This window comes from Semicossyphus pulcher, unplaced genomic scaffold (assembly GCF_022749685.1).
Source record: "Semicossyphus pulcher isolate SPU_LCO1_2020_fin unplaced genomic scaffold, fSemPul1.0.p SCAF_22, whole genome shotgun sequence".
NCBI lineage: Eukaryota > Metazoa > Chordata > Actinopteri > Labriformes > Labridae > Semicossyphus > Semicossyphus pulcher.
In genome coordinates this window covers 5,628,211-5,646,953 of record NW_027211696.1, presented here as the reverse complement: position 1 = coordinate 5,646,953, position 18,743 = coordinate 5,628,211, and the positions used below count along the sequence as shown (strand labels likewise).

At 39.8% G+C, this 18,743-nt stretch overlaps 2 protein-coding genes across 2 annotated transcripts; both read right to left on the bottom strand.

Moving 5' to 3' along the window:
• Positions 1-662: 662 nt before the first annotated feature.
• On the bottom strand, positions 663-2,845 carry LOC138602205 (small nuclear ribonucleoprotein Sm D3). Its single transcript, XM_069673632.1, has 4 exons — positions 2,742-2,845; positions 1,876-2,016; positions 1,358-1,550; positions 663-888 (listed from the first exon to the last, which is right to left on the bottom strand). The coding sequence occupies exons 2-4, from the start codon at positions 1,999-2,001 to the stop codon at positions 824-826; spliced, it is 384 nt and encodes a 127-aa protein (XP_069529733.1). The 5' UTR covers positions 2,002-2,016; positions 2,742-2,845; the 3' UTR covers positions 663-823.
• A 1,626-nt stretch (positions 2,846-4,471) lies between these two features.
• On the bottom strand, positions 4,472-13,601 carry LOC138602131 (adenosine receptor A2b-like). The gene is made up of 5 exons (XM_069673530.1): positions 13,512-13,601; positions 9,241-9,799; positions 8,905-9,036; positions 7,108-7,211; positions 4,472-5,624 (listed from the first exon to the last, which is right to left on the bottom strand). Exons 2-5 carry the CDS (start codon positions 9,438-9,440, stop codon positions 4,669-4,671), a joined length of 1,392 nt encoding a protein of 463 aa, XP_069529631.1. The 5' UTR covers positions 9,441-9,799; positions 13,512-13,601; the 3' UTR covers positions 4,472-4,668.
• Between the last annotated feature and the right edge of the window lie 5,142 nt (positions 13,602-18,743).

Below are 18,743 nucleotides of genomic sequence, written 5' to 3'. Positions count from 1 at the left end.
TACAGCCAATGGAGTTCATTCAATTAATGTTATTTGTTCAGTGTATAGTGATATTTCCTATATGAAACATGCTGTCACAAATTCACAAACTTGCAGTGATTCACTGTCTCTCTTGCTGACTGAGGAAAGATTGATGAAATAAATTAGTCAGCAGTTTTCAGGTCAAATTTGAGTGAAGTTGTATCATGAAGTGTATGTAAAATATCAACACTCCAATCTTATGTGCAATACTACAAGTACTTTCAATGTACATGTTAAACATTTATGTGCACTGTACCTTCTCTATTAAATGTGAAATACAACATATGCAACAACTCAAACATTATATAATCAGCAAGTTGCCGTTTCAGACTTGTTTAACTGTTGACTATATTGTGCACCCTGTATTCCTTGTTGCCGGTCTCTTTGCTTTGTTTAGACTGGAAATTTCCCCATTGAGGGATCAATAAAGGTTTTCTTATTCTTATTCTCCGCTGCATCTTTCATCATCTTGCATGCAAGAAATTATATGATGCAAAATCTGATTGTGTCAGGTAGGATTTTGAAAGTTAACATGAATAACTGGTAGTGAATTAAAAACCAAGCAAATTTTGCCTTTAGTGAGAAAAATATAAGTGATCAATAGGAATATCCAAGTTGAGTTAACCAGAGGACAGCACGCATCAAATTGAAAAATTTTTATTTCCATAAAAAAAATGAAATTAAAGAAACAAACTGCAAAGCATAAGATTGCAAACAAAATCCGAGATATTCAATCCAAAGAAGACAAGATTAAAAAACGAAAGACTATACAATGCAACAATATTCAACACAGCTGGAGCAGTTATCGCCTCTTCTGGAAGATGTTGCCTCTTCCCATTCCACCACGGCCCCGACCCCTTGCAGCCACTGCAGAGAAAAATGAGGAAATATTTCAGAAAAATCAGGACAGTACAATAACAAACACATGCACAATACAATGGACTAACATAACCCAGAATAATTGCTTTTTGTCAAAGTGATGCTGGGATAACTCTTGTTTTCTCATTTGAATTACTTTTTACATGCCTCAAAGTTATTGACTACCATGTATAGACACGTTAGGGCATGTTACTTCAATACAATTTTGTAGTCAATACTTTGGGACTCTTAAACATATTTGATGCTGCATCAGTGTCACTCAAGTTGGCAACATCATCACAATGACAAAATAAAAATTGCATGAAATTTCTGGAATATATACAACTATGTTTAAGTGCTTAGAATAACTCAACAACAAACAAGGGATTGGATGGTTAAACTGCTAGAATTAAGAAAAGGGTTGTGATGAGGTTAACAAAGCCGAGAGACACACTGGTTTAAAAGAGCAACCACTCACCCTGTGCTTTGAGAATAGCTGCCTTGCCCCTTCCTGCACCAGATCCCTGGTTCTTATTCTTCATACTCTTCAACATAGGAGCATTCTTTAACATGTCTGGTAAGATCAGGAAGCGGATTTTGCTGCCACGGATGTAGACTTGCTCCAACTGTGCCACCCGGCCATCACGATAAGTCACTGTAATGTTGGACATCTGTAGGGACAGACAATGTGTAAATTTAGGAACAGCTAAACATGGCATTGCATGCTCACATGTATACACAAAAACATGTCTGTTTAATCAGAGGTTAACAAACCTGGACCCTCAACACTACATCTCCACTGTTCCCCAATCCCAAATAACAGCTATTTGTACATATAGATAAGTTAAACCCTCACAGCCCAAAAAGTGTATTCTAAACTACCTAGTACCCACACCAAAGGAAGAGTTAAAAGAAAGGGCCATAAAATAGGTCAAGGCTGCACAGGGTGTGCAAAAATCAGACTGTAAGTGGGAGCTTTATTAATATAAGACCAACCTGGCAGTTCATGTTGTCCTCCGCCTCAATCAGCTTGCCTCTGTACACCTCTCCAGTGTTGGTCTCACAGGTCACAATGTGTCCTTCTGCTTCATGCAGGACCTTGATTGGTACGCCGATGGACATTTTTCAGTAGTGTTCCTGAAAACAAGGAAATGTTACACGGTTGCCGTCCCAAGATGAATGGCTGCCATGGGGCCATTTCCTTCTGTCTTCCTTTATATATATATAATGCAGATTGAACAATTGAGTACTTACGCCATTAATAATGTTTTCTGTTACAGACAATGAATGTTCCGTTAAATATTATGTTTTATCACTCAAAACTCCTGTGTTGTTTGAATCCATTAGCTAGCTTAATTAGCCGTGCGCTCTGAACACTGCTTTTGCCCTGGTGTTTTTTCCTAATAAGTCTAAAACTTTGCCACTCCTGTTTAAAATACAAAATTGAGTTGAAGTCGTAGTAGGATACGGTATCAAATGCTTAAATTCAAGCTTAATACATTTTTTTTCTCCGTAAAAGCAGTGAAATAGCGCTAGATGGCCTTAACTAGCTACAATAGCTTACAAGCTAAATTTGGTCTTCCCCGAATTTAAAACAATGCAACGTTATCTAACAAAATTTAAATGCATTATCAAAAAAATATATAGCTGTTACAAACTATGTCAAATTTAAGTCTGGTAAGAATTAAAAACGTTGTACGTAAACATATAATCCTTTATATTGTAAACTTCCAAGTTCAGCAAATAGACGGAACCATCATGGCCGACTGAATGAATGAGCCTTTTTAAACAACACAGACTAAAGCCACTGTTGTGTAAACTCTATGATAAGGTTATTTCATCCAATAAATTGAGAACATTACCTTGCTTTTGTCTTAAAAACTGGTTCCTTTGTTGTTAATTCTCCTTCTGCGACTCTGCAACGTGCGTTTGTCGCTCTGGCGTACCTTTTGGAGCCTTTTTCCGCTTACCCACAATGCAACAGCGGGTCAATGAACTGCTTCCTGTTGCATCCAGTGGTGCATTGTGGGACTCGTATTTTTTCAAACCAAACTATCCTCTTTATGACTTACTATCTGGTTGGGCATGGATTCACCGAAGTATTGCAAGAGTTTATGTATCAGTGCAAACCAACAATGTCCCACAACATACACAAACATTACACATGCTGATAGACTTTTGTTCATAAGACTGTTACATTTCAGTTTTTCTTTAAAGTGGTTTCTCATTAAATTACTGTGGATCTATTTTTACTACATTAGCCAAAGAGAAAGCAAAGAGAGTCATACATCTAAAATTCCTGTTGCTTTTGAGGAACTGTGTTAACAAGCATGTTCTTCCTAAAGAGCATGCAAAAGTTTTGCATACCAATGATATTCCTCATTTACATCCTATATATCCACTGGACGATGTTCCATGACATCATGTCAACCTTGACCCTGCTGAAGCCTTACATGTGATTACAAAACAAATGATGTTGTTTGTGTTGTAGACACAGGCGTAGGCTGCTAAGGCTTTTGTCTTCCAGTCCCTTTTTATTTGGTATTTTTGCATTTAAATAACTCCGGCCTGAATCACCCACAGTCACATAATTTCCATAACCCTTATCTCATGCTTATCATAAAATCATTAAAAAAAACAAAGCATTAAAACAAAATGGCTCCATTCAAACCACAAAGTGTAATATACAACTTTTATGCTCAGTATTTGAATAAACCTAGATGAGCTGGATACATACCCATGTATGTTTATCCCTGGAGACACAGCTCTGGGATTGCTTTGAGGCACGTAAATGTTGCTTAATGCAGGTCTTTCCCGCAATGGAAGGTCTTTTTAATGAGGAAAGAGTAAGCATAATGGCATAATAAAAGACATCATCAAATGAACCTCCATTTGATTTCCATTGCATTAGGCTCATTGACTGGCGTCAGCAGCCAGGCTACTCTGTAAACACCTCTTGCTGAGTAGTTTGTGGTCATGTGTACGCACTTTAAGTGTGTGTGTGTGTGTGTGTGTGTTTTTCTGCTGTCCATTTGAGCTAGCCTGACTCACTACAGGAGAGATATTTGAATGGATCAAACAAGCTCTTTGTTTTGGATGGATGGTTGCTAACTGGCTGGTATACATTAGGTGCCTTTGACGCATGTCAGAGTCGTTTACCAGCAAGAACACATGTTGCCTGGCAGTTGAGAAATTGCTGATGAAACTAGTGACATCAAATGTTGTGTAGCTATCAAGCACTTTAAGAAATGACAGCAATGTTGCCTTCAAACAACATCGATCTACTCTAATTAGGTTAACGTACGATGACACCTTGAGCTGCAGGTTTTAGTAGGACATATTAGCCTATATGTTCTTTATCTATAACAGTGTGTAGGCAAATATAGCTAGTTCTATGGTGAAATGTTCAATAAAAGTTGGTTGTGACTGACAATCATTCGGTTTTCTTGGCAAAATTTACATGGCAGATGAAAAACAGTGAACTAACAAGCACTTAAGACTTTTAATTCTTCCATATCAATAAAAATGATAATAACAAATCCTGATGCAAAATTATTTTAAAAAATGCAGTTCAAGAATAAAAGGTTCAAAGTCTCTTAATAATGCAATGCGAGTACAGTGGAAAAAACATGTTTTCTGTAGATTTAAATGCAAATAATTTAACTGACATGCAACCAAATGTGCAAGGACGCAGATTTGCATTTGATTTGTTGAGGCTTCATTAATCATTTTTCATGTCACGTATGTATTTTTACAGCAATAGAATATTTAAATACTTAAATATCTTTGTCATGAGACTTCTGTTAGCTCTGTCGAGCAGGTGCATTCAGTCTGTTTGAAGGAGAGAGCCTGAACATTCACAAAAGAAATGCAACTCCCGCTGTCTTTCACCTGTAAAATATCACTTGTTCCCCTCTCTATGCTATCCTGAGCAGCATATCCCATGATGCATGGCTGCTTTACTGAAAGGGTGCTACCCATCATTTGGTGTCCGTTGGGTACGTAGCTGCTTGGTGCAACGTCTACCTTTGATGTCCAATGACAAGAAGCTTTATGAGTAGCTTTTGTCGGAGTTCCATCTGGACTGGGATCAATCACGTAGCTATTCACCACTGTGCTACTTGATGAACCCTCTTTGCTGATACGGGAGGAAGTCCGCATGATGTCGCTGCTCCCGACACTTCTGCTGTCACCATTCCCAACCCCAAACCCATGTCCATACCAACGTCCAAGGATGTGCTGATACAGGATCCTCCGGAAGGTATGCCTGAACTCCCGAATGCGGTATGCGTAAATCAACGGGTTCACGACAGAGTTCGCATGGGAGAGGATGATGGCAATGTTCATCACCCACAAATGTGAGCGCTTACAGTCCTCACACAGGTAGTTGAAGCTGTTAATGATGTGCAGCGGAAGCCAACACAGAGCAAACAAACCCACAATGATGGCCAGCGATTTGGCAGCATGCACTTCCTTCTGCAGGGTGGAACGTGACGCAGTTGACGATGAGGTTATTTCTCCAGGAGCAGGTACGTCTGCAACTTTGAGCCCCATGAGGCGGAGCTGTCTCCGTGCGGCCATGAAGATATTGGCATATATGACCAGCATGATAACCAGGGGCACCAGCACACAGCCGAAGAAGTTGAAATAGATCATGTAGTCCATGGTGACCACTTCTTCAAACAGGCACACGGTCAGGCCTTCAAGGCAGCTGTTGCTGCTGGCGGCAGCAGTGGAGTTCCAACCTGAACAACAGAGCCAGGGGATGTTATGCCAGTTTTATATTTAAATAAAGTCAACCGAATGCATTTGTTTCGTAGATAAAAAATGCTTCTATAAAGACACAAATTTTTCTTTAAATGTGAGTTGATATGCATGCATATTTCATGTGTTTTTTTTCCCTCGAGAGTCTGTCAATTTTCCACTAACAACAATTAACTAACAATTTCAGAGCGATTCTCACCAGCGCTTACTGTTGCTAAGTTGTCTGGCGGCACTTCTGCTTCCCTTGGTAGTGATCGTTATATCTGTTTTTAATTGCTCTGTATGTTTAAAGGAGCAATTCTCCCCTGGAAAAAGCCACTGTCAGTCAAAGCTGGTGTTCTCTGTAATCGATAGAAGCAATTATATTTAAAATTGGCGCCATAGCTGTGGAGAAAGTTGTTCAAACAGCTCATGGTTTTGCCCGTTCTACATTCCTACAACACCCAGCATGCATTGCGCCCCTCCCTCTGAAAGGAACGGCCAGGCGAGAGACACTGTAGTGAATTACTACTGTTTTCCAGTGCATTCAGTGGAGTAAAGAATCCGAAAATAAGACGAGAATATACCGATGGATCGTCTAAAAAATCTTCAGGTCTGCAGTCTACATTTTAAACCTGACAATTTTAAACAACACATGACATCAGAGGCGGGCGTCCTCGATTGAGGAAGTGTAGTTTAGCGAGCTCCCTGGCCTCCGCCAGATGCCATGTTTTACGTAGTCTGGCGGAGGTTTTCCAGGGCCCATTGGAGAAGCGGATAGCGTCCTCCAAAGGCACAGAGCCAAATTGCATTTTTTCCTACCATAATGGCATTAGCTCCTCATAATAGCATGATATGACTGAGGTTGAAAATCGGCGAACTGGCCCTTTAATATTTGCTTTTATTCAAGTAAATTTTACAAAGCCAACATAAAAACAATGGAAAAGAATTGTGTCATGGCATTAGCAGCAGCTCTACACCTGGAAATTACCCTTGAAAAAATGAAGCTATCAGCTTTTCTTCTGTCATTGTTGTTGACAAAGTTAATAGTTGATAGTTGATATTGCAATACCTTCTTGATTTTGATTGGTCCCTGAGGGAGAAGTGATATTGACAAGCAGGGCGACGCTCCAAAAGTTTAACTATTTTGAACTGAGGGTTCTGTAGGCGCAGTGAAAACAAACAGCTGATGCAGAGGCTGTCTTTGTGCTTTGGATGTGAGCGCTCAACACTGCATTGGTTTTGTATAGAAAAGAGCTGTTAGTGGACACAGGCCCTAAATCTTGACTTTTGTTAGCAATCAAAGTGTTGTAAAATTTCCTGGTTTTAAACTAGTGTAAAGACACAAATGTAAACCAAAACTTAGGTGTCATATCTTCTAAGAAACCCAATGAACAATGTGAAAGATATATCTTATTTTTTCTACAGACTTTTGATAGAACATTTAAAAGGCAAATTTATATGTGACAGTAGTAAATCACTAACCTTTGTTCCAGCCCAGCATCGGTGTCAGGCCGATGCCCACCGAGAGAAACCAGCACAGTGCGATGATGCCCTTTGCCCTCTGCCCCGTCACCAGGCTGTTGTACCTGAGAGGGATTAGTACATTAGAGCTATTTGTTTTTGTGTAATCTCAGAGAGATGGTATCCCTCTGAGGCAAAGTCAATATTTGGGCATTGAAACGTGGAGACAATCGTTGTGCATTCAAGCATCAATGTATTATGTCTTTAAAAACCTAAAGCAAGATTTTAAATGTTCTGTTGTATTTATAAGTTTTGCATAACTGGATTTTCAATACACTGTAACCTCTTAAAGTAGTTTTGTATGTTTGTTTTTTCTTGTATGATAAAAGACGGAGGAGATGACACAGTGTGCGTCTTGCAGAATGTTGTTGCATGACTTTGCAAACAGTCCGGTGACTATGCACACTGTAAATCTCCAATAAAGGGCATTTCCTTCCTGCACTCACCAGAAAATGTGTTTCTCATCTCAGCCTTGTCATTAACTGAAATTTCAAAGAATCTGTCACTCAGTTGTGTCATATGAGCTTCTGAGCAGTGCAGTGAAGTACAACAATTTTAAGATGATGTAAATACTATTACATCACCAACTGTACTAACATGGAGGACGTTATGAGGCCTGAAAATCCTTAAACATAAAGATTCAAGCCTTTCATTACACTGTTTTCATGGCTTGTAACTTAACTCTTGCTCTGGCTTGGATAAGAGAATATTTGCTGCATACCAAACATACTGATATTGTGTATTTTTACAACTACTGATAAGATTATATTAATATAAATATACAATAGTTTTATGTTAAAATATTGACATGTGGTTCTGAAAAACAATTCAGACTTATGAGGAATACTTGCAGACAAAGTCACATGCTTCAAAATCCTTCTTTCAACTTATAAATATTTCTACAATAAAAATGCTATTTGGTATTTCTAAAGACTGTGACGTTTTAGGAAGTATTAAACCACATGTTGCTTCATGCAGACAGAAGGAATGTGCAAATCTGGCTACAGGGATAAAATTAGAAAATCAGCCTGAATAGCTTCAGTATTCTTGGTAACATAACCTCACCTACAGCCATTGTCTCATACGCCTGAGCTCTTTTGTGTGCAGGGTGGCAGCCAGCAGGCTATATTAAGCGTCCTTAAACTCTGATGAATTATTAGCTCTCTCGTCTTTGGTGCCAGGGTTGTGGCACCAGGGTGAGCCACACAAACACACACAAAGGCCGTTATGCAACTGCTTATGCAAATGTGTCACCTGCTGTGGCTTACTACATACTAAATATCCGCCCAAAGAATGCAGCCGTGTATTACAACTGTGGCTTTGGTTACGCACATGAGCAGTGTGAGTCAATTGTATGTCAACATATCTGTTGCAGAATTGTACTTTGATGGAAGTTGCAGAATATGTGCTATTTCAAAGAAATTGTATTTCCATGGTGATAATTTACATGAAAGCGTGCAGCAGGTTTAATCCCACCAACAGCACACAAGCCGTAACCTAATAAAGCCTGTGGAAGCATACATCTATGTCTGCACACAGCCGGCCAGGATAGCCTTAATTCAATAAGATCCCTCTGTAATTCAATGGGTTTGCAGCACCACTCCACATGCGCTTTGGACACTTAGGAGGCTCAATGGTTTACACACGCTCCTCTGTCCTGAGTGCCACGTGTGAAGAGAGCATCAGGTTGAAAATCGTTCTATGTGTCACTGTTGTTGTTTTCAGTGCGGTTGATGTGACCTTTTCGTTAGCTCTCACCTGAGTGGGTTCTTGATGGCGATGTAGCGGTCCACAGCGATAGCCAGCAGGCTGAAGATGGAGCTCTGGGTGAGGATGAGGACGAAGCAAGCGATGAACAAGCAGCCGAAGAAGTTGGCACAGAAGCCGGTGCTGTTTAGCAAAGAAAAAATAACAGGATACAAAAGACAAAGAGTCAATATTATAGTCTTACAAATAATAGAACATCTCATTAATTATCATCCAAAATCAGTCCTAGTCTGATGGTTAAGTTTGATTTATTACACTTTGATTCAGGATTACACTGATTGACAAAATTGATTGTCTTTGAGATGATTATAACAAATGTTATGATACCTAATAGTAATAGCGAAGGGAATTGCCAGCAGGCCGACAGCGATGTCTGCCACAGCCAGGGACACCACAAAGAAGTTGGTGATGCTCTGCAGGTTGGAGTTGAGGAAGACGGCCCAGCAGACTAGGACGTTCCCGGCCACGGCCAGTAGAGCGATCACCAGCTCCAGGCAAATATAGACCAGCTGGTCATCCCTCAGCATGGTTAGTTTTTCCTCTTTGATGCTCTCGTTGCGCTTTCATCCCACAGACTCGGCTGCTTGACGTGTTTTTAGACAAAATACCTGCTTGCCTAAGCGCATGGTGTGACTTAAGGGAAGAGTGATTGTGTCATGGGAGGAGAGCCAAGACAGGAAGTTCCCACCACAAACATCGCAGTTGTGATGTCTGACTTCACTCGTACCTTTTACTGTAACACACACTATACCAGTCTGACAGTCTTCCTCTTTGCCTCTGCAACGTCGTTGTCTCTCTCCCGTTCAGTTTGGTGAACTTTGTAACAGACGGCAGCAGAATACTGAGAAGGACTTGTCTGGGAGACTGCCAAAATAAGAGCACTGGTCTGGAGAGAGAGAAAGGGAGAGTGAGAACAATCTCAGTGGTATAGACTGTACAAACAGATTACACAGACACACACACACACAGGTCTAAAAAGCCATTTATCTCCGAAAGACAGGGAGACAGTTTGTTTTCCACACAGGGGGGCCATAGCAGACAGTCCAACAATGCACCTTTTATTTCAGGAAAAGTTTCCCGAAACCCTTCCACTCTTCATTCCCGCCAATGACATACTTTCCTCTAAAATCACTGATAATTACATAAAATATACCACCTATAGATTACAAAGCCATTTTTACCAAGACTGGATCCCTTTGTTAGGCTATCTTTGTTTCATTTTACAGGGTATTTTTCTAATTTCCTGTTTGTTATAAGCAGATTAGCAGTGGTAGAACCTCAGATAACCTTCACAAAGGGTGTGAATGAAATGTAGGCCAAGTTATTTAGGTTACTGGGGTACGACGGCTCAGGGGAGTGAGAAAGAAAAATAGACAGGTTCCCAGATCATGTCAGATAATAATAACTTAGGCTGTGTTTATAGTGTAGGTGAGCTAGTGCATTATTAGCACTTTCTCTTCAGCATAGCCTTGTGGAAATAACTGAAACTATATGACAACATTAAAGAAGTGAAGATGTTGTGAAAGTTTGAAGCCTACAGAATGTGAGAAATGTGCCCCTTAGCTTAGCTAAACAATAGGCTACCATACTAATTCTGTCGTATTTTGATGGGCTAACATTCTTAGTAGTATCAACCAGGACTGGTACGACTCAACGTGCTTAGTGTCTGGTGTTACATCAAACGGTACAACACTCATGTCTGCGGATTTATATGGTGCTAGAGCTGGATAGCGTTTAGCTTACTAGCACTACCAAAAGCTCATAACACTACTTGACGCTTTTGTTTAACCACTCACGAAAATTAATGATAAGTGGTGGTTTTACAGAAGTAAAGACGCAGTGAAAGTTTGTGTAGAAGCCTACACAATTTCAAAAATGTGCCCGTTAGCTTAGCTAAACAATGGGCTACAATGCTAATTCTGTTGTATTTTGATGGGCTAACATTCTTAGTAGTATCAACCAGGACTGGTGCGACCCAACACGCTTAGTGTCTTGTGTTATATGTTTTGTACAGTCTCATGTCTGTAGATTTACATATAAAGCTAGAGCTGGAAGGCTTTTAGCTTAGCTTAATTAGCATAAAGGCTGGAAGCGGGGAGAAACAGATAGCCTAGCTCTGTCCAAAGCTCAAAATTATACCTAGCACTACCAAAAGCTCAGGTATTAACACTACTTGACTCTTTTGTTTGTACGTACTAAGAAATTATTTGGTGAGCTAAACAATAGGCTACCATGCTAGTTCTGCTGTATTTTGAAGGCCAAATATTCTCAGTATCAACAAGGACTGGTATGGCCCAAACACTTAGTGTATAGTGTTATATAAAATGGTGGTACCACTCTCATGTCTGTGGATAGCTAAGCTAAACAATAGGCTACTGTGCTAATTCTGTTTTAGCCTATTTTGATGGGCTAACATTCTTAGTATCAATCAGGACTGGTTGTTATATCAAATGGTTGGTACCACTCTCATGTCTTTGGATTTATATGGAGCTGGACCTGGACGACATTTAGCTTACTAGCCCTCAAAAGCTCATTCATAATTAACACTATACCAGTTTGTGAAGAAGCTTCTACACAATTTGAGAAATGTGCCCGCTTAGCTGAACAATAGGCTACCATGCTAATTCTGTTGTATTTTGCTGTACTGCTGTTTTCTATCTAACATCAAAGTGTTTTACATCTAATGCTGGAATTTTGCTTTAATGGATCCTGGTTTTTGATACATTTATGAAAATAAAAACTACTAGGCTTACCTGTCAATCATAAGTAAATCTCTTAAATTCATTGGTCCATTTCAAATAGACCATAATGTATTATATTCTGTTGGTTGGAACGCAAAATCAGCTTGAAGCTTATGTATTGAGGGACATATGTTGAGAGAGAAAGTTATTGACTACAATGTAAAGAAAAAAACGATTTGTAAATATGACCCACTTCCTTCCAAAGTCAATACAATGAGTAAGTCTGACAAGATAAATTCAACAAGATTGACTGCACAAAATGATTCTGTGACCCCAAAGGGGAAACTCTGTCACTACAGGGGCCAAGCTGTTACCGTTGACCTATTTTCGGTGACTTACACCAAAATATTTCAGCGAATAGGAATTTAAAATTGAACCTTAATTCAAACACAACATTGTCCATTGCAGGCTTCTCCCACTGGGTCAGAAATCCAATGATTCAGGTGATGCTGATGAGGCGTAGAGGAGTCTTCAACCTCAAAATCTTCTTATGCCCATATAAGGTTTATCATTGGGCATCATGACGATATTCATTGAGGGTGTAGCTTTGTAGGAATTCCCCAGTAAGTAACTTCTCAAGCCACAAAGATTAGGGCATTGATACTACATTTCTTGGCACAGCTCACACAGGGTAAAATGGTTGTAATTTGATTAACATAAGGACAAATGCCATAGATTTCCTTTTGAGGTAACACTTTCCTGTCTGAAACTGCTTTTAACTTCTCACTTAAAGTGGCCTCACATACTGGATGAGAAGAATGCTTAAGGCCCTAAGTGCACTTTAGTGTTCCTACATGGAAATGTTAAGATGCACAGTCTGTGCCAGTGTTGCAATTATAAAGATAAAAGCAAAAACAACCATTAATGGAAGTTTTTCCCACAGTTCTTTCTTTAATCTACATCCATTGGCTACACATACAACCCTGTCGCTCTAACAGTGATTGGGAGATCTGAAAGGGAGAATATCACAACATGTCCTACTTTTTCTCTATTGTGCTGTTGAAACCTACTCAAAGACAAAGTAATTTAAGAGCTAGGGTTTGTCCGACAAGTTTGGAAATCTGCAGCGCTTAAGTTTAAAAACTAAAGAGACTACAAAGGTGTAAAAACAAAACTAAATTGCACCTATAGCTTTTCCCCAATGCTGAAGTTGATAGGATATAACATGAGCTATTACACGCTGATCCTTTTTGTTTACCCTTCTTCCAGTTGGCTGCTTTGACAGAAAACTACTCAAATGGCCCTGGCTAAATGTGCCTAGAGAGGCCTCGTAGGAAGTGATAAGAAAATGCGCATCCTGCCAGAGGCGATCTGTCTCTGCCCTGTCAATCAATGTCCCAGCTCAGCTCCACCAAAATGAAAGAAAAACACACAGAAGAGCTGCTGTGTTACATTAGGCGAAAACACTGTGTGGATAACTAATGAGGGAGGTCCTGATTCAGCGTATAATAGCTGGGACAGACATCAACATGATGTGAGCCATACTGCACTGCAGGCAAAGTTAGATGTTGGATGTAATAGAGGTGAAGTGGTGGGGAAAAGGTTTCAGCATCGATCCTGTGGAAGTGCACTTTCCCTTTCAAACTATGATAAATACACACTGTCATCACTAAATGTACTAATAATAGTAAGCATATGCCTAAGACATTATGTAATGAACCTTAGAAACATATCAAATTAATTTCGTGGCCATAAAATACCCACAATCCTAACACTGCACAGAAAGAAGTTTAATACTTAAAGAATAACCAATAACAACGAATTTTCTATAAATTATGGGATCATGGCACTTTTATTATCATCTTTCAAACATGTTAAATTAAAAGAACGAGCAGAAAACAAATCACTTTTTCTTACCTTACGGTGAGTGTGAAAATAAGAGGGCGCGTTCAGGTGATCACCATCCTGGCTGGCACACATTAAAAAAAGTAAAAGGACACCGTAAACTGATACCCAGGAAGGCACTTCTAGTTTAAAGACAACACAGAGCTGATACAAAAGTTGTAAATCCGCTGAGATATTACCGGTGTGTGTACAAGCTGCGAAGAGACTCTGCAACAGGAAAATACGCGGCCGCAAGCGCGCCACCGCCCCCTAACTCACTGGTGAGTGTGTGTTTGTGTGTGAAAGAGATGGAAAGAGAGAGAGAGAGTCTTTTGGTAAGCAGTGAGGTATTGACAATTGGAAACAACCGATAACAAGATCGTGGGGGGCAAAATAAAGTGAGACCCGAGAGAGCCCGAGAATAAAACGGAATCAATTTTTTTATACTCGGAGTTTCACATCATAAACACATCAGCCGAAATAACTTGAGAAACCCCTAACTGAGACCACGTGCTACGCACCACCAAGCATAGGCCTTTTGTGTGGTTTGCTATAAATGACCCTGTGCTTTAAAGCGCGCACACACTCAAAAGGAGGAACTGTAAAATGTGTGTTTGCTTAAAGACAAAGTGCTGAAATTCCCTCTACATTACTTCTAGATTTCGGTCGCATGTTTACATTGTGTATCCATTATGCTGGGCCATGGTGTTTGCATCATATTGATTGCCACATTATAGGCTATTGTTGTATCTTTTGTGCCACTGTATTTGATAATAAACTCGTCAAAAAAAAAATTGGAATATGATGTTTGGTCAATCATATCTCTGCTGTCATTGTATTATTAGCATTGATTAGCTTGTTCATTTCCCTTTCCAATGATGTCCCATTTGTAAGGATCATGCATTTGTGGGATGAGCAGCACATCTGAGAAGTGGGTGAGCTCCCAAGGAAAACGTGCCAAATTTTCCTCCCGTTGAAAAACAGTTTAGATTATTCTCCTGTTGGTATTGACTCAATTGTTTTGTGCTGTTTGGGAGATTGGATGATTCAGCCTCAGAAGTGGGTAGAAGAACCATATGCAGCCACGACAGCCTGGCACCTCCTCCTCATGCTGGTCACCAGGCTGGTCAGTATCATGGTGTAGGGCGGCATCTCCATCACTGGCAAAACAAGGCTTGTCACCATTGAAGGCCATCTCAGTGCTGTAACATATTGGGACGAGATTCTGCAGCCAGTGGCAATCCCATACCTCTGCAATCTGGATGACAACGCTCGCCCCCACAGTGCCAGGGTTATCACAGACTACCTCCAGAATGTGGGAGTAGAGAGAATGGAGTGGCCTGCCAAGAGCCCAGACCTCAACCCAATTGAACCCTTGTGGGATCAGCTCAGGCGTGCTGTACGTGCTAGAGTGACCAACACAACCACGTCCTTTCCAATGATACCAGATTCAATGCTAATGATATAAAGTGACAACAGAGATATGATCGACCAAACACCATATTCCAAACTGTTTGGGCTTGGAATGCTAAGGTAACACTGCCACTAATACTCCTAGTAATATTCAATCTGACATTTCATATGGCGCAGTAGTAAGTAGTACGTTTTAGAATACCACAGAAAAACTAGAAAAAAACTCATGAGGAACTGTCAGGTTAATCAGTGACAAGAGTAGTACTGCCCTTACTGGCAGAATCAGTTGCACTACTTCCCACACATTGTGGTTTATCACTTCTAAGTAAAGCTGTTGTATGTTTTTGTCAAGTTCAATGTTTGAAGCAAAAAGGGGGGGTAGAGGACGCAGCTGCAGACTTGTGATTTCTGCATCTGGGCCTTCTACCTTTTTGTTTAATATCTAAACTCCTGACAGTACAAACTGACTCTGAGACAGGGGAACACAAAGACTAAATACACTTGGGAGGTCAGGCTAATCAGACAATGGTGAAACAGTCAAGGGGCAGGTGAAAACAATAAGGGCAGGTCACATGATCAAACAAGTGGGAAACAAACAAAGGCAGGACATGGATCAACACGAGAGACCACCAATATTAGAACCCCCAAAATAGAAACTAGAACCAAATCATGACAGTTTCGTAATAATGGCTAATTTAAAAATGCCCCGCAACAGGAAAGCTTCAATCTCTCTCAAAATTGAAGGTTTATAATTGACAAAGGAAGTTAGATCTATACTTACAACAAGTCAAACACATACAGAAGGTGCAAACATGTAGTTAATACATGCAAATGTCTGAAGCAAAGGCAACAAACACTGAAACAGAGGGGTCAGGGGTCAACCTAGATGACATATTTAGAAGTTTACGTAATTAGGTACATTCTGATATATTGATAACTACATTTTTCACTCATTATTCAATATTGTCTTCTAACAGGGCTGGAGTCTTGCGTGCCACAGCTAGCTTATATAAACTGCTCTTTTCATGGTACAGATCTAATTAATGTCAACAAAATGAAGAATTCCACTCTCATGTAAATCTATTGGTTTCCTGCTGCATCCAGCATGTCTAAATGTTTTCCATGATGCAAATAAGTTTATGCAGAAGTGACAGGCGACAGCTTGAACAGCTTCCTTTCTGCAGGCGTCAATGTCAAATAAAGAAAGGGAAATAAAACACGTTAATCTACGTAGATACAAGGAGGTTTTATTTAACATTTTTGTGTACAAACATAGGCTGCAAATGCCTTCCAAACATGTTTGCCCTCAGTATTCAGTATTCCTTTTTACAGTTCTACAAGCAGAACATTGAATATTGAACAGGAACGAGAGTCCAAAAATCGAGGGAGGTACAAAGAGAAAGTGTTCGTGGTTGGTCAGCAAGTCTCATCCTCAGCTTTACGACGCGTGAAAGAAAACTTTCCTTAAGGTTCAGGTTGTCTACTTAGTGTCAGAGAAGTGGCAACAGAGATTTGTCATATAGAGCAATATGTTCCATATCTTTCCACAGAAAAGTTAACCTTTTGTTTAACTGACTCCTTCGTGTTCAGGGCTAAAGGGACTGAGGTTATGGTTGTGTTATGGAGGGTACATGCAGTTACACTGACAATCAACAGACCAAAACAATGCAGATTTTAGAGCAATATAAGACTCTTTTTCTCCTCTACCACATACTGACGGCTCGGCTAGAGGCATACCGGCTCGATCCTTAACGCCACAATAAATAAAACAGGAACCAAATAATGTACTCTCTAGTATAATACATATTATACAACTCCATGGAAAATAAAAGACGCGTTTGAGTTGTGTTTCAGAAAAGTGACAAGATCCTGCACCTTCTATTGATGGCTGAACAATCACAGTGGCCAGTCTGTTGTACGACACGACTGCAGAGATGAGCCCACGATGCAAAGGAGATAAACAGACATCTTCACACCATATAAAGACCATTTTTCCAACATTAATTTAGCTTTAGGTGGTATTATATCATAAATAAATACACCGTCCTTTAACAAACAGGGAAAGAGCAAAAATAAATAAGTATAATGAAGGTGGCAAGTGGATTACAGTATGAGCTAAGACCATGCTTAAGTTTAAGGTCCTGTCTTAGACTTGAAGAGATGAAAGGTGTGTGGCTGTCCGCACTAAAGGCAACAAGAGACCCAAAAAACGTTTAGAGTACCAAAGTGTGAAACAAAAAAGTGTCGAGGCACGATAGGGCAGAGAAGTGTAGGCATCGGGACTTGTAAAGGTGACGGATGATTGAATGAATCTGTCAAATGAAACAGCGTGTACATGCTACAGCAGAACAAAATTAGTAGAAGTACACAGTGGTGGTAAATAAACAAACCCACAACTGTAATGGAAGAGCAGGCAGGAATACTTTCAGAATAAAAGCTCGAGATTGTTATTTCTGTGGTTGACGAAAGAGAATTGAAGTTATTTCAAACATGGACACAGCCACTCACAAGCCCTTATTCTTTCCACTCAACTGGTCAGTTGGTTTTAGAGAGTAATCTGATTGGCATTCTATGAGTGCTGATGTAGAGTATAACATCACTGGGACTTTTCACTCTGTGTATCACTCCGCCTTAGCCACATGTTCTGAATACTGTTATTTAACGTTACAGCAGATCGTGTATGTCTACATTAATCAAGCTGGTACCTCTGAATCACACAGCAGACTCTTATTTCATTGGTTGGTGATACATTAAAGTGGCAGTAAGCAACATGAACGTTCCAATGACAATGCTGACACAAGTCACGTAGAAGCCGGAATGTTTTAGTTTGTACAGAGTGGCTGTGATTGGCTCGTTACTTGGAAAGCTAACCCTGATTGATTGATTCAGACCGGACACATTTTTTAACTAAATACAAAGGGGCAAGCGCTCACAGTCACAGATCAGCAATCAACATCATTTCAATTAAATGTTGTTCGGGAAATGCAATAATCAAAATGTTATTTTAACCAAATTCTTATGATATGATGTCGCCTGCTGTAGCTTTAAAACAAACAGATAAATGTGCATGATAAAAAAACAGCTGATCTGTGGTAACCTGTAGACACAGAGAGCAGGAGAATGTTTGGGTTGCTCGGCAACAAAAGTCCAGTTTCAGTTAAGTTTTGGAACTAGTTGAATTTGTTGAGCAAAAATAATCTGTTGTTGATTAAAACTTTTTATTACTATTTGCCGCTTGTTGTATAAAAGCAATATCACACTCAAGGTCGTGATGTTATACTGAATATCAGCACAGCTGTGAGTATCCGCGGAACGACCAAATCACAGCCGTGCTGATATTTAGTGCAACATCACGACCTCGAGTGCGATATTGCTTAATACAAGAATATGTGCACACTTTTTACGTCTGTCTTATTACAACAGTCAAACGCCAATATAAACATTAAAACAGGTCTTGTTAGCTGTAATTCTGCTCTTCCTACTGCCCTTTCTAATTTTAGTGAAAGGGCCAAAACCCACAATCCTGATTCAGTGCAATTTATTCAGGATTAAAATTAGTTTCAATGTTCATATGAGCACCTGATTGTTTAGGAGAGACTTGAAAAACTGAGAATCTGTCGTTTAAATTGGTCAGAAAATGACATGCGGTAGTGATGTAAACCCCATTCTCACAAGTTAGCAACATCCCAGAGTCTGTGGTACCACATTTGTGAGGAAAAACAGTGATAAGAAGGCCAAAAAGAAAAATACAACATGCCTGCATGTTAAAACAAGAACACAGAAATAAAATAAGAGATATGTCATTTTAATATTAACGAAATATCTTAAGAGCTTTCCTTTAAGTTGGCCGGA